This window comes from Parambassis ranga, chromosome 20, assembly GCF_900634625.1.
Source record: "Parambassis ranga chromosome 20, fParRan2.1, whole genome shotgun sequence".
In the NCBI taxonomy this organism is placed as follows: Eukaryota; Metazoa; Chordata; class Actinopteri; family Ambassidae; genus Parambassis; species Parambassis ranga.
The window spans coordinates 16393753-16420772 of NC_041040.1; the positions used below are offsets into that span (position 1 = coordinate 16393753).

At 42.3% G+C, this 27020-nt stretch overlaps 6 protein-coding genes, 1 long non-coding RNA gene and 1 pseudogene across 7 annotated transcripts in view; 4 read left to right on the forward strand and 4 right to left on the reverse strand.

Annotated features, from left to right (window-relative positions):
* Nucleotides 1-1058: 1058 nt before the first annotated feature.
* On the reverse strand, nt 1059-5181 carry LOC114453377 (patched domain-containing protein 3-like). The gene is made up of 4 exons (XM_028433248.1): nt 4462-5181; nt 3366-3487; nt 2776-2921; nt 1059-2664 (listed from the first exon to the last, which is right to left on the reverse strand). Exons 1-4 carry the CDS (start codon nt 5179-5181, stop codon nt 1094-1096), a joined length of 2559 nt encoding a protein of 852 aa, XP_028289049.1. The 3' UTR covers nt 1059-1093.
* A 4528-nt stretch (nt 5182-9709) lies between these two features.
* On the reverse strand, nt 9710-13271 carry LOC114453249 (threonine synthase-like 1). The gene is made up of 3 exons (XM_028433050.1): nt 13135-13271; nt 11497-12892; nt 9710-11233 (listed from the first exon to the last, which is right to left on the reverse strand). Exons 2-3 carry the CDS (start codon nt 12868-12870, stop codon nt 10430-10432), a joined length of 2178 nt encoding a protein of 725 aa, XP_028288851.1. The 5' UTR covers nt 12871-12892; nt 13135-13271; the 3' UTR covers nt 9710-10429.
* A 546-nt stretch (nt 13272-13817) lies between these two features.
* On the forward strand, nt 13818-15461 carry LOC114453314 (enkurin-like). Its single transcript, XM_028433139.1, has 5 exons — nt 13818-14052; nt 14380-14525; nt 14603-14817; nt 14904-15050; nt 15284-15461. The coding sequence occupies exons 1-5, from the start codon at nt 13973-13975 to the stop codon at nt 15455-15457; spliced, it is 762 nt and encodes a 253-aa protein (XP_028288940.1). The 5' UTR covers nt 13818-13972; the 3' UTR covers nt 15458-15461.
* Nucleotides 14846-16391, reverse strand: LOC114453315 (uncharacterized). Its single transcript, XR_003672432.1, has 3 exons — nt 16231-16391; nt 15675-15988; nt 14846-15118 (listed from the first exon to the last, which is right to left on the reverse strand). It is a non-coding gene; the product is annotated as an uncharacterized LOC114453315 (long non-coding RNA).
* Nucleotides 16392-16896: 505 nt separating this feature from the next.
* On the forward strand, nt 16897-18557 carry LOC114453340 (enkurin-like). The gene is made up of 5 exons (XM_028433199.1): nt 16897-17146; nt 17476-17621; nt 17699-17913; nt 18000-18146; nt 18380-18557. The coding sequence occupies exons 1-5, from the start codon at nt 17067-17069 to the stop codon at nt 18551-18553; spliced, it is 762 nt and encodes a 253-aa protein (XP_028289000.1). The 5' UTR covers nt 16897-17066; the 3' UTR covers nt 18554-18557.
* On the reverse strand, nt 17942-19223 carry LOC114453341 (threonine synthase-like 1). Its single transcript, XM_028433201.1, has 2 exons — nt 18771-19223; nt 17942-18214 (listed from the first exon to the last, which is right to left on the reverse strand). Exons 1-2 carry the CDS (start codon nt 19060-19062, stop codon nt 18207-18209), a joined length of 300 nt encoding a protein of 99 aa, XP_028289002.1. The 5' UTR covers nt 19063-19223; the 3' UTR covers nt 17942-18206.
* Nucleotides 19224-22535: 3312 nt separating this feature from the next.
* On the forward strand, nt 22536-25382 carry LOC114453393 (enkurin-like; annotated as a pseudogene).
* A 1562-nt stretch (nt 25383-26944) lies between these two features.
* The window catches only part of LOC114453594 (enkurin-like), a gene marked incomplete at its 5' end in the record, with an annotated part of 69407 nt that continues 69331 nt past the window's right edge, over nt 26945-27020 (forward strand). The window contains one exon of the mRNA XM_028433546.1: nt 26945-27008. Within this exon, the coding sequence (XP_028289347.1) occupies nt 26945-27008 (64 nt within the window). The remainder of the gene's footprint in view (nt 27009-27020) is intronic.

Consider the following 27020-nt stretch of genomic DNA (forward strand, 5'->3'; position numbering starts at 1 on the left):
TGAGTGCCGCACCGCGCCGGCCATGAAGGATGCTGGAATAGTTAGAACCTGGAGACCTTCCCTGACCAACAGGCACTCAGCATGGATGCATCCAAGGCAGCTTGCTTGCCCTGAATTGTGCTAAAATCTTGATGTCTGAGTGACAAAACAACCAAAGCTGCCATCACTGCACCACTGCACAGAGACTACCCAATCAACTGCATGGCAAGCATCAGGATAACACTGGGCTTCTAAGTGGCAGTCCAAGGATATTCAATCGAGAGGCTAACAGTGTATTTTTCTTCTCGATAAAGAGGAAAAAACAGTTTTTATCTGCTGTACATATGAATTCCCTATATATATCCTAATTACATAATTATGTTCAGATAAAGATAAAAGGGAAAAGGAACAAATAAAATACTAAAATGGTGATGCTGGTGGTGGCTTTGGTGGACATAACACTTTCTTTTGAGGTGTGAGTCATCTGCATGGCTTCCTAATGTGCTGCCAAAGATAAGAAAACACCAACAACACCATTTCCTGCAGCTTAATTATGTACAGTTTGGTACAAAGTGACATTTGATTGTCAAAGAAAGGCAGAAACGAGCTCTGTACATTCTCTACACCTGAACCTTAAGTCTAGTCAGGTTTGTGATTAACAATTTACTTCTGTACTGACCTCACAATCAGAAGGAAGTCATCTATTTAAGAACCAATAATAACATACAATAACCAGCAGGATTTTCTTAAAGGGGTAGTTTGTACAAAAAAAGAAGAAAAAAAAAAGTTATTTATATTGGGTTTATGTCCTCATATGAATGAAGCCTGATATCAGATCTGAAGATAGAATATTTATTAAATTAACAAAATATGTGTCACATAAAAATTCACAAACACACGTTATTAAGAAACTGAGAACTTTATTGTCAAATACAAAAGACAAAATAATAACCAAAAAATGCATGTTAATTTACTGTGGTAAATAAAAATAGGTATTTATAAAATCATTGCAAATTATCATCCATTAGGATTAAGATTAAGAAACAGATAACACCATGATCATTTTTAATGAGATCTGGAATTAAAATTTACCTACGTAAATATATGAAACTGGTTAAAGTCTGCTGCTTTTTGTAGCCTCTTCTCTGTCCTCTTTATCTTCCTCTGAGGGGCATGTGAACATTGTCAGTGTGACTGGGATGAAACAAAGGCCATGAACCATCCCAATAAACACGACCAGAAAAAATATCTTGAAAAATGTCCTGAAGGTGTGAAATTCAGACGTAGCCAACACCGACACCCCTAAAATGGTGGACAGGGCGCCTTGAAAGATGGGGTAACCCAGATTGGAGAGGGCCTCCACGGCCTTGTCGTTGGACCTCAGCTTCTTGCTGGTGACGAAGGCGTAGGACATGTGAGCAGAAAAATCCACAGTGAAGCCGATGCAGACGGTGAAGATGATCATGGATATGGAGTCCAAAGTGATGTCCCAAAGCGCCATGAAACCGGTCACACCCGCGGTCACAGAGCCGATCGAACACGTGACCCACAATGAGCAGAAGAGGTCAGGGATGAGCAGGAGAGAGACGACCAGCATCACTGCTGTGATCACGCCTACGTTTTTAATGGTGCTTTTCACGACCACATCGTACTGGTCATAAAAGATAAAATCCTGGTTGTAGACTAGTAAAGATGAAGCGCGGCATTTGCCTGCAGTGGATTTAAGACCATCAAGCATGTAAAGCTCTGTTTTAGCATCGGTAATATTAATAGTCTGTATGAAGAAGCGTGAGGCGTAGATGTCGTCTCCGGTGATGTTCACATCTTGCCTAAATAAAGGAAACAACTCAAAAAAGTCAGACAGATTTCTGAGAAAAACACCTTTATCCTCGAGATTTAGGTGTCTGCCTTGTCCATATAACATATAAGAGTCCAGCCAGGATGAGTACACATCCTCATCTACAAAGTCAAGTGCTTTAAACTCCCCTAGGCACATCTGAAGTTCTTCCCTGTGCATCTTATCCCAATATGGAAATGGTTCACTTACAATGACCATCACAGATGGGCCGTACTCTGAAAAATACTGCCTATACTTCTTGTTAAACTTGGTAACGTGGGAGTCATCAGCAGCCAGATCATAAAGCTCAATCCCCTGCTGTACCTGGAAACATCCGTAAATACTTGTGCCTAAATATGCCACATAAAGGATGATTACCACTGCCTTGACCCAGGTCTGCATCAAAAATGGGCCGTAGTAATTCTTAAAGAAATTACTCTTCAAGGATCTCTCTGCTCCTGTGTTCTTATCATAGTCGCCTCCCACACAGCAGATGTTGTATATATCGGAACGGTGATCGGCGGCTTCTGTTGGTAGTTTCATGCAGGTGAACCAGTGCCTGTTGCTGGCTTCCCGCCTGCCATTCAGAGCCAGTAAGGCTCCAAAGAAGGTGATGGTGTAGATGTAACAAAATATGATGGAGGTGCTGGTGTAGAGGCAGAAGGACTGCACCGATGGGAAGTCTGACATGACGCCGATGAAGAACTTGAGGACGTCAGTCAGGGCGGTGATGGTGATGGACATGATGGCTTCTTTGTAAGTGTGAGCCATCCGCTTGGGCACGGGGTCATTCACGTGGGTGTGCTGCCAGTCGGACACCAGTATAAACATGTTGTTGAGACCAATTCCTGGAAAAAAAGCAAGACAGTGAATAAAGACAGCTGAAGTAATGAAGGGTTTAATATCAAACATCTGAAAGCTAAAATATAACAACAGAAGTCACTGGTGCCTTTTCTCACCCAGTATAAGGAAAGGAGAGTTGGCTACGGTGATAACGAACGGCACACCGATGTAAAGCAGCAAGCCGAAGGAGGACAGAACAGCGAGTCCAGAGGAGAGGACGCCGAAAACAGCCACCCACACTTTGTTCCTCACACTGTCCAATCTGCAGAGGAGGTAAAGACAAGATCCTGATGCATTCAAATTCATTCGGCTAATAAATATAACAATACACTGTGTTATCTAGAAGATAATTCAACATAAGCAGCCTGAAAACAATTTCAATCAATTTGATTACTCGGGAAAAATGATGTGTCCGAGAAAACAGCTAAATGTTAAATGTAACATTGTTCAAAGAATTAATGTTTTATATGTAATGTGATTAATTATGAGGTGTTGGCATTGTTTTACTTCCTTACAAACACTAAATCTAAACAAAAGTGAACACATTTTGAATAAAAAGTGTTCACTAAAAAGTGTTATGTGCAGTAGCTCTGCTACACCATCAGACATTTAACCAGCTCGTGTCTTTTCTGCCTCACATTGACAAACAGCTCTCTGTGTCCTGGACTTGGCTCAGTGTGTGTGACAGTCACTGATCACGTCTTACCTCATGCAGGATATAACCGAGAAGGTGATAGCACAGGCATAAGTGATGAGGAATAAAGGGAAGCCATCTGTGGTGTGACTGTCAATCTCCTCCTGCTTGGATTTAGAGGTGTAGTAAGACACCTACAATGGAAAGAAGAAGATGGTGTTTACATGTGTGTGTAGTGACAAAAATCACATTTTTAGAACAAAAGCTGAGCCTTCAAATGCCTATAGATGCCTTGTGTTTGGATAAAGAAGTGTGTATTACTCCTCAGGTGGTTAAAACAAACACACACACACACTTTTCCAGAAACAACAGAGGATAAACTCAGGGTCAATTTTAGCTAAACTTTCCCTCAGAATTCTCTTTACTTTTCTCTGCAGCAGCCTGTGTCACAGATTGTGTGGGTACAGAGAGCAAAAGCCATAAAATACTGACACACACTTCACCTTCACCCTTCACCCCTGTTAACTTAGAACAAATACATTTTCACATAATGATCTATTCTCAACCAACAATAAAACTGCAGCCAGATGTATGCATGTTTGCTCAGTTAAGAGTCCTGTCTTATCATGACACTAAGTTTTTTTTTTTTTTTCTAGAAGCTTTCATACCTAGTTGAGTTTCTAAATTCTTTCTAAAAACTTTAACAGTCAGTGTTGGCCTCAATGGAGGTATTACTGAATGATGAATGATAGTAAAATGATAAGACAAATGGTCACATAACACAGAAAAGGCATGTGAAATGTCATTTTATATACCATGGACACTTTTTCTGCTTTTATGCTAATATAGTATCACTACGTAGTATGTAAATAAGTACATTAGAAGTAGTATTTGTGGTGATTTGATTTTTTGGTCGACTGTTTGTGATGCTTTATTTGACATTTTAGAGTCTCTGTGGTTATTTAGGTCTTCTTTGGGGTCATCTTGTTTGTGTCTGTTTATGGTTGTAATCCCGGGGCCCTTGTGCCAGTGCACTGTGGGCCTGCTCAGAAATGCACGAATGTTAAATACTCATTGTTATACATTAGCTCAGTTGTTATATTTGCTTCGGCTTTAAAGAAGGACACCCTGTGAATGAATACGACATGATTAGCTGTGTGATACGTACGTCGATGTGTTTGCTGTGCGCCTCATCTGATAAGAGTTCTTTAAATTCTCTCAGCCATAATGTTGCTGCTTCAGCACTGCTCTCCTGATTCTCTAAGTAGTAGACGAGCTTTATAGCCTGAGCACTTCTGACTGAGCCACTGGCATCTGTAAGAACTCCACCGAGCACAGACCCCAGAAACACTGAACTGGATCTGTGTGTGTGTTTTGGGTAGGTGATGTTGGCTCGATGGGTTTCATTGGAGCTGATGATTTCCAGGATGACGTTAGAAAAGCACTCTCCGTTGACTTTGGCGCACAGGTCCTTGAATCCCAGTGTGCCATTGTCCAGGGTGATGTTAAGGATCTTATCATTGAGTCTGATGACATCTTCAAAGGATGGGTTCTCTAGTATGTTGCAGCTGCCGGTTGACACGGCGATGAGGGATGCAAAGTTGCCCCTGTCATACTGCCTGTCTTCAGAAAACATGGAGGCGTCATAGGGAAAGTTTTTCTGGACGAAAGCCCTCGTCACCTTTGATGGTCCTTTTCTGGGTGTGAATTGCCGCTCAAGGTCATTGTCCTCCCTGTCCTTCAGAAAAACGAAGCCTCCGCCGAGAGCTGCTGAGAGTACAATAGGAATGACAAAAAAGTATAAAGGAGAGGAACCTACAGCGAATCCCAGTTTCTCAAAAAGGCCTGACAGAGGCTTGGAGAGACAGTCTGTGCGTCTGCAGCCCATCTTCAGACCAGCAGCTGCGAAGGAACTGCCTCCTTATAAAGGGTGTGAAGACGATAATGCTCCTAACACACCTATTTTTGCAGGACTGATAAGAGATAAAACACACAAGATACAGAATTTCCCAGAAGAAGAAGAAGAAAAAACATGACTTTTGTGACTAACTGAAAATCATTGGCACATTTTATGACTTTATGATGCAAGTATTCAGTGGTGTGTCATGCCTAAGGAACTATTTAACTAAATCACTGTGTACGTTTTTCATTTAATTGGTGTCGTCTGTGATGATTGACTTGAAAATAGGGCAATAAACATAGAGAAACATTACATAACTTATATTCTATGTTGGAGATAAAAGTACAATTTCTGTGAACTGTATACTGTTGCTATGTAACCAGACAGTTATTACACTTTTAAGATCAAAACCTATAAAAAAATTCCAAGAATCTTTCATTCTTTTACTGAGGTTAAGAGGTGGATTCTGTGAATTAGGAAAATTCAACCATTCATAAAACGGTTGCAGTGTAATTGTTTCTGGGAGCAAAGGGTAAAACAACTATAATAATCCAAAAAGGCAGAAACGAAATCAGTTTCACTGACTCGTTTGCTTTATATGTGTATTCAGAGTCTTAGGATGGTTTTACTGCAGCTACTACATTTATGTTGAATGTCTGAATGCTAATTTTAGCTGTTAAGCCTCAGTCTTATATATAATATCATGTGGTTCTTTCCCTAATGATGGTAATCTTGCATCACTTTGTGATTGTTCTGTGTTGTATTGGTTGTCGTCTAGACTCTCTTGTTGTGACTTTGCAACTACTTTGTTGCTGCTGGGCACAATTTGATAGAGATCTTTGATTTCAAACAAACTGGGAGGAAATGATTGATGGGAAAAAAACCCATCTCATTAACATTAGCTCAAATTGTGACACAGTTAGAGCTGTTTAAAATCAAAACTACAAACTAGACAGAATCAAATCTATAGTACATTTATAGAACAACACAAAATCTGAATCTCTGACTGTCTGTCTCTTCTTCCCCAGGACAGAATAAATGCATCATTATCATCTTTCAAAGTTTAGCTAGACAAAACCAGAAATGATAAATCTGCTACATTCACTGCGAGACTCGTATGAAAACATGAAAAGAGGTCAAAGGTCTTTAGTGAAGGGTCAGCTGCGGGAATATGTTGGGAGTTCAGCAGCTAGCCTCCTCGTATAAACCCTGGCCTCAACACGTATAGCATTTTAACCTTTTTTCTTCTGGAGTCCGAGTCTGAGAGGGTCAGTTTTTACACCTCCAAACCAGTTAACCCCTGTCAGTCAGCTGTCAGTCCGAGCCCTCATGGTGAATCCTCCGAGGCGAGGCTCATCTCTTATTTCACACGGATCCATCTCGGGGTCATTGATTTATCATTCTCTGAGTGAGAAATGGATTCTCTTTCCTTCATCACAGAGGGGAGAAGATCATGGCAGACGGTCGCCAGAAGCCTGATGGAGGCATCAGCTGAATGCAATCTGTTTCTGGACCCTTCAGTTATTTTGTTCACCTTGCACTGAATCATTGCTTTTTGTCTTTGGGCTTATCAAAGACTGTTAACAGTGGATAGGTGCACGTGTGTTTTGTTTAGCCCCCGAGTTCGCATCAAAATGCAAATGAGTTAAATCCCCACTCCAATAACAATCATCTTCGGGTGGCGAGCTCCCGTTGACACCTTCATTAGCTCTGCTTTTCTCTCCCCCTCCTCTTCCTCACACTTTGTAAAAGTATGCTGGGGTGCAAATCAATGTCTTGGGTAATTAGCTGCAAGCCTTGGGTGAACATGGTGTTGAGATGTGCAGGCTGATTGTTCTACTCCTTCCAGAAATGAACCATTGATCATGGAGGAAAATACACTTTACTATGCATTAATACTGTGGATAAGATAACAGTGGAGCGGGGGCAACATAGGGTATGCATTTTGACTGTGTTGTTAGATCAAATGAACTGTTTTGGTGTAGAAGACACAGCTTCTTCTTCATTTTTTCCTTGAATTAATAGAGTCTGTGTTGGACCTGTGTTGTTTTATTTCCAGTTGCTATATTTGTTTGGGTTTAGGCATCCAAACTACTTGGTTAAGTAACAACAATATGATTTAGGTCACATCTGTGAGGGGATCATGCGAGGGAGTTTTCTTCTTCTGAATGATTAGGGAGAGAATATAGGTCGCCGCTCGCCGCTTGCTCTGCACAAAGGTTAATGTGTGTCAGCACCACGTGTTGTCTCCAGATGAAATATGTGGTGTTTTAAGGTAATCAGAGTGCAGGGATGACATCACTGTCACGCTGTGAGTGTCGGGTCATTTTATAAAAAAGTCTGTGAAAGATAAATACACTATGTAGCGCTCTAACATTCATGTATTTATGTAAATCTGACCACCAAAAGCTGGTAAGATGGCAGCGGGGTAGGGGGCTGTGGGGGTCTGATGTGATGTTAATCAGGATCTCTCACTACCTTTTTATTCTAAACACTGGCAATTATGTTAGGCAACTGCCAATAATGTAACAGAGGTCTTTGGAGTGTTGAGACCATAATTAGTGGCGGTATTTTTCGGCCAAGATTTTTTATGTTTTGTGTTCCTCCTGTGGGTTTTGTTCTTGGCAGAGTGGAGGAGCTTCTGAAATGTATTTAAACTGTCAAGGGACAGTAAAAAAATCACACTGAAGCAACGCTAATAGGCATCACTGGGGATGGTCTGAAGCTGGATGGAGTCAGTTCATTTAGAAAAGTCACTTATTATACAAAGGAGCTTCACGTAACTACGAGATGAGTACTCAGAATGTGTCTTTTGAAACCTGATGGCTCTGCTCCATTGCTGTGTCAGTTATAATCTCAGAACATGGACAGAAAATGAGCTGGATGCAGGGATCTTTACGAACAGACCCCTCAATTCAACCCGCCTCACTGGATCTTCTCTCCAAACTCCTCGGATGCCTTAATTTCCTCCTCTCTCTTTTCTATTTCCCTCCACTGTGAACAGAGCAGTTTCCATTATGCCACAGGTTCACATTAAGGAGATGGGAACAGGCTGGTATCTGCAATTATCCTTGCTCAGCCAGCCGTGGGTCACTAGGTGCCGAGCAACAGCTGGCTCTCTCTTCCCCCTCGCCGCTCACACATACGCACAGATCCATGCACCTGCACACCACCCTCCTCTGCCTGCAGACTCCTTCCCACCCATTCTTCACATTCACCTGCCAAGCAGTTTGATTAATAAGGCCAGCGCTCACAGCGAAGCAAACCGCAGCCGCAGATGGGAGGAAGGAACAGAGAACTAGCACAGAGTCGGTACAGAGAAGACTACAGTATGTGACCACATACTGTGAAACACATTCTTGCATAGCAAAAAAAAGAAGTGATCCGTCATCTTGTCAGCATGGAAGGCACAGGAGTACAGCCAACAGTGTGAGTGACACACTGCTGCAGTTAGACAGTGATCCAGATCTGAGCTGAGATTTTTCAAAATAAAAGACAAACACTGGCTCTTTTTTATGCTGTAGGCTAATAGTGACACATTGTACAGTGACAATAATGACACTTTTATGGAGGCAACAGGTTTAGTTTTGTTTGTGTAACTTTAAATGAACTCTTACTGATAGCTTAGCTTAGTTAGCCTACAATAACAGAGGCTAGCTAACTGTACTAGCATGTTGTGTCACTAGAAGTATGTTGTTTTGAGGCAAAGTGTAATCAAACCTTTTATTAACTGTTTTTAAATCATGTTTATGAGCCTATAAACAGCATGTCTAACATTAGCTTAGCCAGTTACTTCAGCTAGCTAGCTGAACCCGACATTTGTACAGTTTTAGTCTCTCCAGCTGGTGTGATGCCTTTACTTTGATGTTTATAAATCTCCATTAGAAACAGCAACTAGGCTAAGCTAACACATACTTAGTGGTTCATATTAGCCTTGCTGGTTAGCATACTTGGAGCAGCATAAAGGTCAACAAACATAAATTTTTATAGTACTTATAGTACTATAAGCATAAATCTTCATTTTGTAAACACAGGTAGTGCAACCAGCTACTGAGGAATGGAGGCTGTTGGCAGCTAGCATCACATGTGCACAGGTTATCATGGCCACAGAGGACAGAATGATAATAGCAAAGACAAAAACCATTTTACCTCTGACTTCCTGCAGACTGAGACAGTGATCCAGATCAGAGGGCATACTGGCAAAGTGTTCTGTCAAATCTGGCCGGACTTTCCATCTATTTTAACAACTGCAGTCATAAGCAATCCCGGAGATCTATGAAACTTATCTTCCTCCTCCTCCTCCTCCTCCTCCTCCCCACGGCTGCTGAGGCAGCACCTGGATTCAAATGACTTGACACACAGCCACAGAGACAGGATTCATTTCTGAATGCTCCTGTTATGGATGGAGTGTGGCGTTGGAGGCAAAACTACCCTCAGATCTGCTTTGGGCCTCTTCAGATCTATGAGAGATGCAGTCTTCTTATAAGTCTGAACAAAGTTTACATTTACAAACTGGTCCCATTGCATAAAAACTATATTAATTATTAATTACACAGTATTTATATAAAAAGGGAGGACATGGCCTCAGTTACCCATTGTGTAAAAAGGAAACTCAGTTTAGGAGTCAGTGGACACTGAGACGAGGATCAATACATTAGCTGTACTTCACTACCACACTGAGAAATGCACCTTGTTAGCCTTCAGCTTCCTTCCTATCAGAGAACACTAGCAAAATTACACACAAGAAAAAAAACCCATTACTTATTAGTGTTTGGACAAAATGTACCTGAACACAGTGACACTATATTAAAAATGTATTGAGTTCAGTGAATAAGTACACAACCTGATTTTAAGAAGATAATTATCTCTCTGATCACAGATATTGATTTTTACCTCACACTTTAGGAGTGTGTTTGCCCTTCTTCTTACAGAAATACCCATATACTGTTACTGGAATGCTGGCACCACTTGCCCAGAGGTAGACATCCCCATCTAGTGGGCCAAGAGTCCAGATAATCATGTAAAGAAATGTTGCATAATCAATAAACTGAGTAATAAAACTGTTTAAAGCTCCATTACAGGGTATTTTCAACCATGTCATCTCAGGGAGGGTCTGACCTTTAAACACACAGGACATCACTGACATGGCCTAATAACACAACAGCACATTGGCACAGAGCTAACAGACACAGTGTGCTTAGTAAATATGGATTTAATCAATTTATGATGGACTAATCTAAATAACTTTCAGGAAACAGTCCTGTATCATGCTCTCCACTTCTTCTACCATCACGCTGTAATCAGCCTGACAAACAGTGTGTTTCGTCCTGCCGCCCTCCTTCAGGCACTGCATCATCTCTCTGTGCATTGTCGGTGTGGATGCACTGAGCTCCAGTGTCTTCAGCTGCTCCACAGGATCCTCTGGAATATTTTGGATTTGTAAAGCTTTGAACACAGCGGGAGCAAATTTTCCATAGTGAGCAGTAGAACAAAGCACCACAGGGCAGGAGCCGTCCTGCAGCCTATCAGACACGACTTTTGCCACGGCGGTGTGTGTGTCCATGACGTATCCCGTCTGAGTGTGAGTGCTCTGGATGGCGGCCAAGCAGTCTTCCTCTGAGCACCAGCTAGCCAGCACTTCCTGCTGCATCCTGCCAAGGAGAGGCTCAGGAACCTGAAAGTGCTGCTGTCTGTCTAAACGTGTGAACAGGTCCTTGACGAGGCGACCGCAACCGCCTGAGACGTGGTAGATAAACCTCTCCAGGTTGGAGGATTTCAGGATATCTATAGCGGGTGAGCTGGACAGCATGAGAGGCCGTCCACGCAGATCATACTCGCCGGTGGTGATAAAGTCTGTGATGACACGGTTGTGGTTGGATGCGCAGATGACTTTTCTTATCGGAATGCCCATTTGCTTGGCGTACACAGCCGACATGGCATTGCCAAAGTTGCCAGTGGGGATGCAGATATCGATGGGCTCTCCGAACTTGATAATACCATCTCTGCACAGATCCAGATAGGCAGAGGAATGATAGACCACCTGTGAGAGGAGGAGAGGTTAACAGAACTCAGTGTGATATAAACATAGGAAAATAACATGTAAATCACAGTGTAGCAGCTCTGCAACTGAAAATACAGCCTAAAAAAACGAAAAACGAAAAAAAGTGCTTCTCCAGAGGAGGGCGCTGCTGTTTTATAGTTCAATTTTCTTTCATTCAGCATCAGATGCTTGAGTGTACATTACCGGACACCGCAACATGATCTGTTACTTGGTTCCCCCTGACTCAGATAATTCAGGCTCACCTGTGGCAGCAGGCGTGCCCAGTTGATGGAGTTGGCGGTGCTCAGGACTGTCCCGAACTCCACAGCGAGATGCCCCGTCAGTCCTGACTCACCAAACATCCTCTTAATGGTTCTCTGACAGAAGTCAAAGTCCGACAGGACGCCGACAGCTCTGGCATTTCCCTCCTTGTAGCTCGTCATCTGCAGCTTCTGAATCTCACTCACTCCTCCCTCTGGGAAAAACACCAGCACGCCGGTCCGAGTTCCGTCGGCACCGCTCAGTCTGCTGAACCCACTGAGCACTGCGCTGCCGGTGTCTCCAGACGTGGCTACCAGGATGAGGTAGTTGCACATAGGTGGGAGGCAGTGTGTGAAGAGCTGAGGCATCAACTGTAAAGCCAGGTCTTTGAATGAGGCGGTGGGGCCATGAAAAAGCTCCAGAACGTACTGATTGTTGACGAGGTGTTTCATAGGCGCGACTGCTTCTGTTAAAAAGTTTGATCCATATGCATTGAATATCATTGTTCTAAGATCCAGAGCAGACACGTCCAGTGGGTGGATGCACTTTTCGAGTAAAACTAAAGCTCGTTCAGGGTACGACATGCCAGCTAATCTCATCCACTCACGTGCATCCATCTTTGGGAGGCCATTTATGGGAACATAGAGGCCTCCGTCTGCTGCCAGACCTTCAACAACCACGTCACTGAAGTGTGTTTTCTGATTGGACAAACCTGCACTGTCACACCTTGTTGATACATAAGTATCTTCATCGTGGTTCTGATATCTCCGTACAGCCTTCAGCACCTTCTCCGCCACCTCCTCCACCGTGTCTCCTGTTCCACACAGCACCCGCACATCCAGCCATTTCTCATAAAACTGTGTCCTGTACAGCAGAATATCCTTCATGGGTACCCCTGCCTCCTGACCCACTATCCTGTTCACCTTCATCCTTGTGAGCCTCTGTATGATGTCCTCACTGTCTACATCCAAGTAGACAACCAGCCCATTCTGTCTGATGTGCTGCATCGCCTCAGCATGAAGAGGGTTTGAGCCTGTCAGGGACACAACACACCCAGAGGCAGAGAAGTTACACAAAGCGTCACCTTCCTCCTCCAAGAAACGCTGTCCACCAACTGCTGCCAGTTTGGCAGACACAGGCATCTTCCATGTCGGTTCCAGAACGTCATCATCCACATCTATGAAAGGCAGCCCCAGTTTGTGGGCCACAATCTTTCCTACGGTGGTTTTCCCTGCTCCAGGAGGACCCATGAGGAGGATATTCTTGTCCCCCTGGAAGGCGGGTTTGGTGGACAGCCATGATTTTGGTGTTGATGCGGAGCTCAGGCAGAATCTGGCAGTTCTTAAAGCAAGCTGGTGTGCTCTCAGTAAACCCATTCAGGAATCTAATAAGAGCCCCCTGCGAAGGACAACAGTTAAACAGGCTTTACTAAGACCTATGAGGCTGCGACATACGTGTGCAGTTAGCACAGAACACTTAACCTACAAGTTAAAGTAGGTCTTCTTTTTTTATTTAATATTACTGAACTGACAGCCTCCTGCTTTCTTCAGAGAGCTGCGACAACTTTCCACGTGTTTTGCAGCTTGTAAATAACAAAGTGACGTTAAATTGTTATTCATAGTTTTAGGCAAGACGCTCACCTGAGGTCTTGGCTTTGTGTCCTCAAATCTCGTTGACAAATGTCTCAGCAAAGTCACAGCTTATTTTGTTGAATACTATGAAAGAAAGAATCACTTTCAGGCACATTATTCCGCAGGCTCCATAAACAACTACGGCCAGCTCGGAGGGACAAATTTAATTCACAACGGAAGCGCAGTAGGAACTAATCTCCCCTGCGTATGTTAGTTATGCATTATAATTATTTACAGAAGCTACATATTACACAGCACATTGAATCAATACGACTGTATAATTTAGGGCAACAAATGTGCTTTTAATCGCGAAAGAAATAAATATAAAACTGATTGAACTGGTGCTGCGTTCAAGTGCTCGGTTCATCTCGTAAATCATTGTTATAAAGTCGAAGGTACGATTTTGACGGGCGTTATTTTGGAAATCCATGAGTTCAAGACAATAAAGCAAAGACTAAACATTCTGTGATTGTGTTTACAGCGACTGCTAAATTGAAATCTAATATTAAAATCAGCCGGTGCTGATAATAGTATAGAACGTAGGCCAGGTCCTCTGTAGGTGTGTGTGCGTCTGTAGCTAAAACAAACCCATGGTATGCAGACCACTGTGCGGACAGAATATAAAGCAAGGAGCATAAAGGTTATACGTGACAGATCAGATATCATGGGAAGACATGCGTTCAAAAATACCTACTATACCAGAATGCAACACGTCCTCCGCAGGTTGCCTAGCAACTGTCCTGCGCTTGTGTTGGCAAACAAATTCGAGCAAGCTTTTCTTCAGGTTATTATTCGGCCACAGAAACCACTCAGTTGATTCGTACCTTTTGGGTTGAAATTATTCAACATGCCTGAAGGTGTGAAGCCGCCAGAAAGCATCTACAATTGCATTCCAGAGAAAGAGCGGAAGATTGAAAAACCCCCGCTGTGAGTTACATTATCTTAGCTAACTCACTTAGCTAGCCACCATGCTAATTTAGCTAACTACTTTGTTGTTTGCTGTTTACCCTCACACACACACACACACACACACACACACACACACACACACACACACACACACAAAAGTATTTGATCTATGTTGGATTTACTCAACAAGGAGCTCACAATTGACTTATTTAAGTGACAGGAGTTGTGTTTTTTGGCTTAACTTTGTTATGAAAATGAAGAAATGATCAGTTGTATTCTTTTCTTGAACCTCTGAAATGATTTTAGTGACTGTAGTAATTGATTATTTCGGTCTGTTTGGTAAAGGTATATGTCAAAGCACAGGCCAGCTGTGCTTCTTGAGAGCAAGTCAAATAAGGATGCGAGGAGAACTATGGGACCGGCAAAAATAATGGTGTCGCCTCCTGATAACTACCTCAAGAAGCACTCAACAGAGGCGAGAGTGTCTAAAAGTGAGTTCCTCAGTTAGGCTGTTTGATTTTCTTTTGAGTGTTGATTATCAGTTTCTTCCTTTTTTGCGTTCTTTCAGACACACCTCCCTCAAAGCACGTCCGCACTGTGAGAAAGCCACCAGTTCCTTTGAGGACTGAGGTCCCACTCATGGGAATCCCCACCAAGAAGGCCTGTTTAAACACAACTGTAATGGTGCCGAAGAAACCGCATCCTACAATTGTAGACAGCAACAAAGGATCCAAGCAGCTCCTTGAAAACTCAGGACTTGTCCCAAAATACAGCCGTAAAAAGGTGTTTTCTTGAATTACTCAATACATGGTTTAGTTACAACAGTTTTATTTCAAAACATGTCTAAAGTTTCCTCCTTCTGTTTGCAGGACTATGGTCAGGTGCCTGAGTACCTGCTGCAGCGCAATGAAGAAGAGCGAATTGCTCAGGAGAGGCACGAGGACTTTCTGAAGGAGCAGAGGGAGCAGGCATCCATGAAGAACCTGTCAGAGGAGGAGCGTCAAGCTGTCCTGGAGGTACCTAAAAACATGGCTACACAGCGGCAGTCCTTTTTTTCTGAAACAGCAGGGGATCATTCAGGCACCTGGAACCAGTGAAGAAGCACAGGAAATGAACAGAATGATTCCATTACTTTAGGGAGAGGAATGAACCTTTTCAGCATCCATCAACTATTGCCAGTACCTTTTATTGACTCCTGTTTACTCTATAAAATCTCTGAATCCTGATATTTATCTCTCTGTCCTTCTAGACCCTGAAGAAAAACTGGGATAAGGTGCACCATGAGTACCAATGCCTGCCTCTCATCATTGAAACCCTGTCGAGGAAAACCCATAAGCTCCGACTGGAGGAGGCCATGACGCAGCTGGAGAGGGACATCAACCTCTTCGAGAGGTTCAAAACCATCTACATACCCAGCAATTAATACATTAAAGGGGTCAGATTTACTCCAATAAATGTCTCTACCATTCTTCCATTGACATTACACATGTATGGCTCAGACTAACAAAGACACACTTTCAATGATAAATCTATCTTTGATTCTTTATTGATTAACTAAACATCAAGGTTTAAGTGACGATGATGATATATAATCATCATATATAGAATCACTGTGGCAGAGAAGTTACACAAAGCGTCACCTTCCTCCTCCAAGAAACGCTGTCCACCAACTGCTGCCAGTTTGGCAGACACAGGCATCTTCCATGTCGGTTCCAGAACGTCATCATCCACATCTATGACAGGCAGCCCCAGTTTGTGGGCCACAATCTTTCCTACGGTGGTTTTCCCTGCTCCAGGAGGACCCATGAGGAGGATATTCTTGTCCCCCTGGAAGGCGGGTTTGGTGGACAGCCATGATTTTGGTGTTGATGCGGAGCTCAGGCAGAATCTGGCAGTTCTTAAAGCAAGCTGGTGTGCTCTCAGTAAACCCATTCAGGAATCTAATAAGAGCCCCCTGCGAAGGACAACAGTTAAACAGGCTTTACTAAGACCTATGAGGCTGCGACATACGTGTGCAGTTAGCACAGAACACTTAACCTACAAGTTAAAGTAGGTCTTCTTTTTTTATTTAATATTACTGAACTGACAGCCTCCTGCTTTCTTCAGAGAGCTGCGACAACTTTCCACGTGTTTTGCAGCTTGTAAATAACAAAGTGACGTTACATTGTTATTCATAGTTTTAGGCAAGACGCTCACCTCAGGTCTTGGCTTTGTGTCCTCAAATCTCGTTGACAAATGTCTCAGCAAAGTCACAGCTTATTTTGTTGAATACTATGAAAGAAAGAATCACTTTCAGGCACATTATTCCGCAGGCTCCATAAACAACTACGGCCAGCTCGGAGGGACAAATTTAATCACTACGGAAGCGCAGTAGGAACCAATTCCCCCTGCGTTTGTTAGTTATGCATTATAATTATTTACAGAAGCTACATATTACACAGCACATTGAATCAATACGACTGTATAATTTAGGGCAACAAATGTGCTTTTAATCGCGAAAGAAATAAATATAAAACTGATTGAACGGGTGCTGCGTTCAAGTGCTCGGTTAATCTCGTAAATCATTGTTATAGTGTGAAAGTACGATTTTAACGGGCGTTATTTTGGAAATCCATGAGTTCAAGACAATAAAGCAAAGACTAAACATTATGTGATTGTGTTTACAGCGACTGCTAAGTTGAAATCTAATATTAAAATCAGCCGGTGCTGATAATAGTATAGAACGTAGGCCAGGTCCTCTGTAGGTGTGTGTGCGTCTGTAGCTAAAACAAACCCATGGTATGCAGACCACTGTGCGGACAGAATATAAAGCAAGGAGCATAAAGGTTATACGTGACAGATCAGATATCATGGGAAGACATGCGTTCAAAAATACCTACTATACCAGAATGCAACACGTCCTCCGCAGGTTGCCTAGCAACTGTCCTGCGCTTGTGTTGGCAAACAAATTCGAGCAAGCTTTTCTTCAGGTTATTATTCGGCCACAGAAACCACTCAGTTGATTCGTACCTTTTGGGTTGAAATTATTCAACATGCCTGAAGGTGTGAAGCCGCCAGAAAGCATCTACAATTGCATTCCAGAGAAAGAGCGGAAGATTGAAAAACCCCCGCTGTGAGTTACATTATCTTAGCTAACTCACTTAGCTAGCCACCATGCTAATTTAGCTAACTACTTTGTTGTTTGCTGTTTACCCTCACACACACACACACACACACACACACACACACACACACACACACACACACACACAAAAGTATTTGATCTATGTTGGATTTACTCAACAAGGAGCTCACAATTGACTTATTTAAGTGACAGGAGTTGTGTTTTTTGGCTTGACTTTGTTATGAAAATGAAGAAATGATCAGTTGTATTCTTTTCTTGAACCTCTGAAATGATTTTAGTGACTGTAGTAATTGATTATTTCGGTCTGTTTGGTAAAGGTATATGTCAAAGCACAGGCCAGCTGTGCTTCTTGAGAGCAAGTCAAATAAGGATGCGAGGAGAACTATGGGACCGGCAAAAATAATGGTGTCGCCTCCTGATAACTACCTCAAGAAGCACTCAACAGAGGCGAGAGTGTCTAAAAGTGAGTTCCTCAGTTAGGCTGTTTGATTTTCTTTTGAGTGTTGATTATCAGTGTCTTCCTTTTTTGCGTTCTTTCAGACACACCTCCCTCAAAGCACGTCCGCACTGTGAGAAAGCCACCAGTTCCTTTGAGGACTGAGGTCCCACTCATGGGAATCCCCACCAAGAAGGCCTGTTTAAACACAACTGTAATGGTGCCGAAGAAACCGCATCCTACAATTGTAGACAGCAACAAAGGATCCAAGCAGCTCCTTGAAAACTCAGGACTTGTCCCAAAATACAGCCGTAAAAAGGTGTTTTCTTGAATTACTCAATACATGGTTTAGTTACAACAGTTTTATTTCAAAACATGTCTAAAGTTTCCTCCTTCTGTTTGCAGGACTATGGTCAGGTGCCTGAGTACCTGCTGCAGCGCAATGAAGAAGAGCGAATTGCTCAGGAGAGGCACGAGGACTTTCTGAAGGAGCAGAGGGAGCAGGCATCCATGAAGAACCTGTCAGAGGAGGAGCGTCAAGCTGTCCTGGAGGTACCTAAAAACATGGCTACACAGCGGCAGTCCTTTTTTTCTGAAACAGCAGGGGATCATTCAGGCACCTGGAACCAGTGAAGAAGCACAGGAAATGAACAGAATGATTCCATTACTTTAGGGAGAGGAATGAACCTTTTCAGCATCCATCAACTATTGCCAGTACCTTTTATTGACTCCTGTTTACTCTATAAAATCTCTGAATCCTGATATTTATCTCTCTGTCCTTCTAGACCCTGAAGAAAAACTGGGATAAGGTGCACCATGAGTACCAATGCCTGCCTCTCATCATTGAAACCCTGTCGAGGAAAACCCATAAGCTCCGACTGGAGGAGGCCATGACGCAGCTGGAGAGGGACATCAACCTCTTCGAGAGGTTCAAAACCATCTACATACCCAGCAATTAATACATTAAAGGGGTCAGATTTACTCCAATAAATGTCTCTACCATTCTTCCATTGACATTACACATGTATGGCTCAGACTAACAAAGACACACTTTCAATGATAAATCTATCTTTGATTCTTTATTGATTAACTAAACATCAAGGTTTAAGTGACGATGATGATATATAATCATCATATATAGAATCACTGTGGCAGAGAAGTTACACAAAGCGTCACCTTCCTCCTCCAAGAAACGCTGTCCACCAACTGCTGCCAGTTTGGCAGACACAGGCATCTTCCATGTCGGTTCCAGAACGTCATCATCCACATCTATGACAGGCAGCCCCAGTTTGTGGGCCACAATCTTTCCTACGGTGGTTTTCCCTGCTCCAGGAGGACCCATGAGGAGGATATTCTTGTCCCCCTGGAAGGCGGGTTTGGTGGACAGCCATGATTTTGGTGTTGATGCGGAGCTCAGGCAGAATCTGGCAGTTCTTAAAGCAAGCTGGTGTGCTCTCAGTAAACCCATTCAGGAATCTAATAAGAGCCTCTCCCCCTGCGAAGGACAACAGTTAAACAGGCTTTACTAAGACCTATGAGGCTGCGACATACGTGTGCAGTTAGCACAGAACACTTAACCTACAAGTTAAAGTAGGTCTTCTTTTTTTATTTAATATTACTGAACTGACAGCCTCCTGCTTTCTTCAGAGAGCTGCGACAACTTTCCACGTGTTTTGCAGCTTGTATAACAAAGTGACGTTACATTATTTCGATAAGGTTCATTTGGTCTTCACCTATTTATGAACTATGATAGAATTCTTTTTAGTCAGACCTGTGTCTTGTGTTAGTTCATAAATAGGTGAAGACCAAATGAACCTTATCGAAATATTACGAACAAGTTTTGGACAACAATGTGTCAAAGATTTCCGACGCCTGGAGCAGCTGGAACAAAAAAGGGCACGCTATCGCAACCACCTTAAATTCAACCTGAGATGCCGAGACGAGGGAGTAACACCACCAAGCTTGGAAGTAAAAAACCCCATCCCAACCCAAAATCCAAATAGGATAATAGAGAAAACCCGCACAGCGCTCCTTAAAGAAAGGATACGCTGCACGACAAGCAAAATAACCAACATCAACACAGAGATAAAAACACAAACGGAAGCTTTCAGACTGAAATACCCCACGGAAGAAAACACACAGAAACTCGTAAAAGAACACCTGAGGCAGACGCACGAAATATTTTTTGAACGGACAAAGGTAAGACACATCAAAAAACTGGACAGACTAATAACACGAAAACAACATAGAAATAAGGACACAGACGAAGCGGAAAAAGAAAAATGGGTCAAAAACATCTCACAACGCCGCCTAACAAAGATAGAAATAGACGTCCTGTCTCGCGGACTTAACTATGCTGTCACACCAAACAAAATACCACACGAAGAGTTCATCCTAGCCACCGTATTAGCGTGTCAATCCATACCGGACCAGGGGAAAAAAGCAGAGCTAAGGAACGAGATAGCAGGTATTCTAAAATCCGCAAAAATACCACCAGCTAACATAACAAAAGAAGAAGCCAAAGCAATTAAAACATTGGCACAGGACAAGAGCATCACAATCATACCCGCGGATAAAGGTAGGACAACAGTCATTATGGACACTAAGCACTACGAGCAACAGATGGAAAACATGTTAAAAGACACTGAAACATATGAACCGCTCAGAAAGGACCCCACAGAAGAAAAGAAAAGGACACTCAAAACACTACTCAAACCATTACTACAGGAAGGTAAAATAGATAAGAGCACATACAACCACCTCATGCCCACAGCCAGTATCACACCACGAATATATGGCACACCCAAAATCCACAAACAAAACACACCACTACGCCCAATAGTGGACAGCATTGGATCAGTAACATACAACCTATCAAAAGCACTAGTTGACCTCATAAAACCACTACTAGGCCTCACCGAACAACACTGTAAAAACTCAAACCAGTTAGCGCAGGAACTCAGGGACACCACAGTACACCCGGACGAAATATTCATATCACATGACGTAATATCCCTCTTCACCAAAACACCAGTAAACGTAACACTGCAGATAGTAGAGAACCGCCTCAGGACAGACAAGACACTACACAAACGGACCAATCTAGCAGTTAACGACATAACCCGGCTGCTACATTTCGTATCCACATCCACATATTTCCAATTCAGGGGTATTTTATACAGACAGAGGGAGGGCTTTGCAATGGGGGACCCACTCTCAGCCATCATGAGTGGTTTTTTTATGGAGGACCTAGAAGAGAAGGCCATCTGCACGGCACCTGCACAATGCGGTCTCAAAATGTGGAGGAGATACATGGATGACATCCTGGAAAAAATAAAAACTGGCCACACACAGGAGTTAACAGACCACCTCAACAAAATAGACAGCACAGGAAAAATCAAATTCACACACGAGGAGGAAAAAGACAGTACGATAACCTTTTTGGACATAAACATCACACATCTACAGGACGGCAGCATAAAAATCAAAATTCACAGGAAACCCACACACACCGACCAATACCTGTTATGGACGTCTGAACACCCCACCGCACACAAACTCTCCGCCGTACGAACACTATTCGACAGAGCCACCATGATCACAGACCCACAAGACAGACAGGAGGAGGAAAAACACATCATAAAGGCCTTAAAAAAATGCCAGTACCCCATGTGGGCAATCAAAAAAGGAAAACAACAAATCGACAACAGAAAAAACAAAGAAAAAAAGAGAAACACAAACCAAAAACAAAATAAAACAATGGTGACACTCCCCTACATCCGTGGAATAACGGAAAAAATACAAAGAGCAATGAGAAATCAGAAAGCACAACAAGAAAACCTGAAATCAGCAATCTCGGATCATTGCAAAAGAGAAAGGCACATTATGGACTGGGATGGGGCAAAAGTGATCGGAAACGAGGACAACAAATTCAAACGGTGGATTAAGGAAGCCATCGAAATAAGGAAGCGGGCCAATAGGACAATGAACCGGGACGAGGGAACTTTTACACTGTCCCACACCTGGAACACTGTCCTGAGGAGACCAGACTGCTGTCCCACACCTGGGACACAGCGCTGAGGAAGCCGGACTACAGGTGGCGCTGTTCCCCCACTACCTGGAGTAGTGGGAGAATGGCGCCACAACCTGCATAAGATCAGCTGGCAGACACGTCACGTAACATCATGTGACTTCTGAGGAAGACTGCAGGAAGTAGTCGAAACATGTCAAGGTAAAACACGAGACACAGGTCTGACTAAAAAGAATTCTATCATAGTGACGTTACATTGTTATTCATAGTTTTAGGCAAGACGCTCACCTCAGGTCTTGGCTTTGTGTCCTCAAATCTCGTTGACAAATGTCTCAGCAAAGTCACAGCTTATTTTGTTGAATACTATGAAAGAAAGAATCACTTTCAGGCACATTATTCCGCAGGCTCCATAAACAACTACGGCCAGCTCGGAGGGACAAATTTAATCACTACGGAAGCGCAGTAGGAACCAATTCCCCCTGCGTATGTTAGTTATGCATTATAATTATTTACAGAAGCTACATATTACACAGCACATTGAATCAATACGACTGTACAATTTAGGGCAACAAATGTGCTTTTAATCGCGAAAGAAATAAATATAAAACTGATTGAACGGGTGCTGCGTTCAAGTGCTCGGTTAATCTCGTAAATCATTGTTATAAAGTCGAAGGTACGATTTTGACGGGCGTTATTTTGGAAATCCATGAGTTCAAGACAATAAAGCAAAGACTAAACATTCTGTGATTGTGTTTACAGCGACTGCTAAGTTGAAATCTAATATTAAAATCAGCCGGTGCTGATAATAGTATAGAACGTAGGCCAGGTCCTCTGTAGGTGTGTGTGCGTCTGTAGCTAAAACAAACCCATGGTATGCAGACCACTGTGCGGACAGAATATAAAGCAAGGAGCATAAAGGTTATACGTGACAGATCAGATATAATGGGAAGACATGCGTACAAAAATACCTACTATACCAGAATGCAACACGTCCTCCGCAGGTTGCCTAGCAACTGTCCTGCGCTTGTGTTGGCAAACAAATTCGAGCAAGCTTTTCTTCAGGTTATTATTCGGCCACAGAAACCACTCAGTTGATTCGTACCTTTTGGGTTGAAATTATTCAACATGCCTGAAGGTGTGAAGCCGCCAGAAAGCATCTACAATTGCATTCCAGAGAAAGAGCGGAAGATTGAAAAACCCCCGCTGTGAGTTACATTATCTTAGCTAACTCACTTAGCTAGCCACCATGCTAATTTAGCTAACTACTTTGTTGTTTGCTGTTTACCCTCACACACACACACACACACACACACACACACACACACAAAAGTATTTGATCTATGTTGGATTTACTCAACAAGGAGCTCACAATTGACTTATTTAACCCTCATGCACTGTTCGGGACATTTTTGTCCTCTGAGAGAAATTTTTCTGTTTATTTTGGCCATAACTTTGTCAATATGTGAACAAATTGAATAATTTTTGCTCAACAAGCTTAATTTTACATAATTTTTGTTAATATGATTTTAACATTTTTCATTGGTCAACAGTACACTGTGGGCAAATTCTACCCCCTAATGTGTTGTTCGGGACAAAAACGTCCCCTAACTTTAACAGTTTTAAAAATATATTAGATAAATATTTTTTTGAATTTTTTTTGCATTGACCTTTTAATTAACTTCAGTTCTAATCAACAGTAGTGAAAAAATCATTTTCCCCCAGGATTTTAACCCTTTAATCACCAATTTTATAAGGGGTGGTGCTGAAAATTGGAAAAAAAAGGCACAAAAAGGCTAATTTTTAATAGAAAAGGTGAATGTGGACTGGATTTTTTTAACCTTTATTACAGTCTTGGTCATGTCAAACATCAGTAAAAAAATTGACTTTATTGCATTATTGGTTTTTGCACAGCACTGGATTTTCTTTTTTTCTCCCATTTTGTCCCATAGACTTACATTATAACCACTTTTTGGTTAGGAGGTAAAGTGTGATTTTTACAGTTAATATGGTCATTAAGTTGTTAACTGTAAAAATCACAAATTTTACCTCCTACCAACAGGGTAAACCACCAACAATCAAGAATGCATGATTATGTAGTGCCATGGCTGTGCAGTCAAAAAAAAGTGGTTATAATGTAAGTCTATGGGACAAAATGGGAGAAAAAAAGAAAATCCAGTGCTGTGCAAAAACCAATAATGCAATAAAGTCAATTTTTTTACTGATGTTTGACATGACCAAGACTGTAATAAAGGTTAAAAAAAAATCCAGTCCACATTCACCTTTACTATTAAAAATTAGCCATTTTGTGTGTTTTTTTTTCCAATTTTCAGCACCACCCCTTATAAAATTAAAGGGTTAAAATCCTGGGGGAAAATGATTTTTTCACTACTGTTGATTAGAACTGAAGTTAATTAAAAGGTCAATGCAAAAAAATTTCAAAAAATTATTTATCTGATATATTTTTAAAACTGTTAAAGTTAGGGGACGTTTTTGTCCCGAACAACACATTAGGGTAGTGTTTGCGAACAGTCCATGAGGGTTAAGTGACAGGAGTTGTGTTTTTTGGCTTAACTTTGTTTGTTATGAAAATGAAGAAATGATCAGTTGTATTCTTTTCTTGAACCTCTGAAATGATTTTAGTGACTGTAGTAATTGATTATTTCGGTCTGTTTGGTAAAGGTATATGTCAAAGCACAGGCCAGCTGTGCTTCTTGAGAGCAAGTCAAATAAGGATGCGAGGAGAACTATGGGACCGGCAAAAATAATGGTGTCGCCTCCTGATAACTACCTCAAGAAGCGCTCAACAGAGGCGAGAGTGTGTAAAAGTGAGTTCCCCAGTTAGGCTGTTTGATTTTCTTTTGAGTGTTGATTATCAGTTTCTTCCTTTTTTGCGTTCTTTCAGACACACCTCCCTCAAAGCACGTCCGCACTGTGAGAAAGCCACCAGTTCCTTTGAGGACTGAGGTCCCACTCATGGGAATCCCCACCAAGAAGGCCTGTTTAAACACAACTGTAATGGTGCCGAAGAAACCGCATCCTACAATTGTAGACAGCAACAAAGGATCCAAGCAGCTCCTTGAAAACTCAGGACTTGTCCCAAAATACAGCCGTAAAAAGGTGTTTTCTTGAATTACTCAATACATGGTTTAGTTACAACAGTTTTATTTCAAAACATGTCTAAAGTTTCCTCCTTCTGTTTGCAGGACTATGGTCAGGTGCCTGAGTACCTGCTGCAGCGCAATGAAGAAGAGCGAATTGCTCAGGAGAGGCACGAGGACTTTCTGAAGGAGCAGAGGGAGCAGGCATCCATGAAGAACCTGTCAGAGGAGGAGCGTCAAGCTGTCCTGGAGGTACCTAAAACATGGCTACACAGCGGCAGTCCTTTTTTTTCTGAAACAGCAGGGGATCATTCAGGCACCTGGAACCAGTGAAGAAGCACAGGAAATGAACAGAATGATTCCATTACTTTAGGGAGAGGAATGAACCTTTTCAGCATCCATCAACTATTGCCAGTACCTTTTATTGACTCCTGTTTACTCTATAAAATCTCTGAATCCTGATATTATCTCTCTGTCCTTCTAGACCCTGAAGAAAAACTGGGATAAGGTGCACCATGAGTACCAATGCCTGCCTCTCATCATTGAAACTCGCTGTCGAGGAAAACCCATAAGCTCCGACTGGAGGAGGCCATGACGCAGCTGGAGAGGACAATCAACCTCTTCGAGAGGTTCAAAACCATCTACATACCCAGCAATTAATACATTAAGGGGTCAGATTTACTCCAATAAATGTCTCTAACCATTCTTCCTTGACATTACACATGTATGGCTCAGACTAAAAAGACACACTTTCAAATGATAATCTATCTTTGATTCTTTATTGATTAATAAACATCAAGGTTTAAGTGACGATGATGATATATAATCATCAGATATAGAATCACTGTGGCAGAGAAGTTACACAAAGCGTCACCTTCCTCCTCAAGAAACGCTGGCCACCAAACTGCTGCAGTTTGGCAGACACAGGCATCTTCCATGTCGGTTCCAGAACGTCATCACCACATCTATGACAGGCAGCCCCAGTTTGTGGGCCACAATCTTTCTACGGTGGTTTTCCCTCTCCAGGAGGACCCATTGAGGAGGATATTCTTGTCCCCCTGGCCAGCGGGTTGGGTGTGCTCTCAGTAAACCCATTCAGGAATCTAATAAGAGCCTCTCCCCCTGCGAAGGACAACATTAAACAGGCTTTACTAAGACCTATGAGGCTGCGACATACGTGTGCAGTTAGCACAGAACACTTAACCTACAGTTAAAGTAGGTATTTAGAGTCTGCCAGTCCTTCTTTTTTATTTAATATTACTGAACGGACAGCCTCCTGCTTTCTTCAGAGAGCGGCGACACTTCCCACGTGTTTTGCAGCTTGTAAATAACAAAGTGACGTTACATTGTTATTCATAGTTTTAGGCAAGACGCTCACCTCAGGTCTTGGCTTGTGTCCTCAAATCTCCGTTGACAAATGTCTCAGCAAAGTCACAGCTTATTTTGTTGAATACTATGAAGAAGAATCACTTCAGGCAAATTATTCCGCAGGCTCCATAAACAACTACGGCAGCTCGGAGGGACAAATTTAATCACTACGGAAGCGCAGTAGGAACCAATTCCCACTGCGTTGTTAGTTATGCATTATAATTATTTACAGAAGCTACATATACACAGCACATTGAATCAATACGACTGTATAATTTAGGGCAACAAATGTGCTTTAATCGCGAAAGAATAAATATAAAACTGATGAACGGGTGCTGCGTTCAAGTGCTTCGGTTCATCTCGTAAATCATTGTTATAGTGTGAAAGTACGATTTTAACGGGCGTTATTTTGGAAATCCATGAGTTCAAGACAATAAAGCAAAGACTAAACATTATGTGATTGTGTTTACAGCGACTGCTAAGTTGAAATCTAATATTAAAATCAGCCGGTGCTGATAATAGTATAGAACGTAGGCCAGGTCCTCTGTAGGTGTGTGTGCGTCTGTAGCTAAAACAAACCCATGGTATGCAGACCACTGTGCGGACAGAATATAAAGCAAGGAGCATAAAGGTTATACGTGACAGATCAGATATCATGGGAAGACATGCGTTCAAAAATACCTACTATACCAGAATGCAACACGTCCTCCGCAGGTTGCCTAGCAACTGTCCTGCGCTTGTGTTGGCAAACAAATTCGAGCAAGCTTTTCTTCAGGTTATTATTCGGCCACAGAAACCACTCAGTTGATTCGTACCTTTTGGGTTGAAATTATTCAACATGCCTGAAGGTGTGAAGCCGCCAGAAAGCATCTACAATTGCATTCCAGAGAAAGAGCGGAAGATTGAAAAACCCCCGCTGTGAGTTACATT

Bases quoted from the DNA above. Each gene is read 5' to 3' on its own strand.
- LOC114453377 (XM_028433248.1), bottom strand. From the start codon at position 5,181: ATGGGCTGCAGACGCACAGACTGTCTCTCCAAGCCTCTGTCAGGCCTT. The intron at 3,488-4,461 runs GTACGTATCACA...TTTCCATTGTAG, and splicing joins CGCACAGCAAACACATCGAC to GTGTCTTACTACACCTCTAA. The intron at 2,922-3,365 runs GTAAGACGTGAT...CCTCCTCTGCAG, and splicing joins TCGGTTATATCCTGCATGAG to ATTGGACAGTGTGAGGAACA.
- LOC114453249 (XM_028433050.1), bottom strand. From the start codon at position 12,870: ATGGGTTTACTGAGAGCACACCAGCTTGCTTTAAGAACTGCCAGATTC. The intron at 11,234-11,496 runs GTGAGCCTGAAT...CTCCTCTCACAG, and splicing joins GGGCACGCCTGCTGCCACAG to GTGGTCTATCATTCCTCTGC.
- LOC114453314 (XM_028433139.1), top strand. From the start codon at position 13,973: ATGCCTGAAGGTGTGAAGCCGCCAGAAAGCATCTACAATTGCATTCCA. The intron at 14,818-14,903 runs GTGTTTTCTTGA...TTCTGTTTGCAG, and splicing joins CAAAATACAGCCGTAAAAAG to GACTATGGTCAGGTGCCTGA. The intron at 15,051-15,283 runs GTACCTAAAAAC...CTGTCCTTCTAG, and splicing joins AGCGTCAAGCTGTCCTGGAG to ACCCTGAAGAAAAACTGGGA.
- LOC114453340 (XM_028433199.1), top strand. From the start codon at position 17,067: ATGCCTGAAGGTGTGAAGCCGCCAGAAAGCATCTACAATTGCATTCCA. The intron at 17,147-17,475 runs GTGAGTTACATT...TGTTTGGTAAAG, and splicing joins AAGATTGAAAAACCCCCGCT to GTATATGTCAAAGCACAGGC. The intron at 17,914-17,999 runs GTGTTTTCTTGA...TTCTGTTTGCAG, and splicing joins CAAAATACAGCCGTAAAAAG to GACTATGGTCAGGTGCCTGA.
- LOC114453341 (XM_028433201.1), bottom strand. From the start codon at position 19,062: ATGGGTTTACTGAGAGCACACCAGCTTGCTTTAAGAACTGCCAGATTC.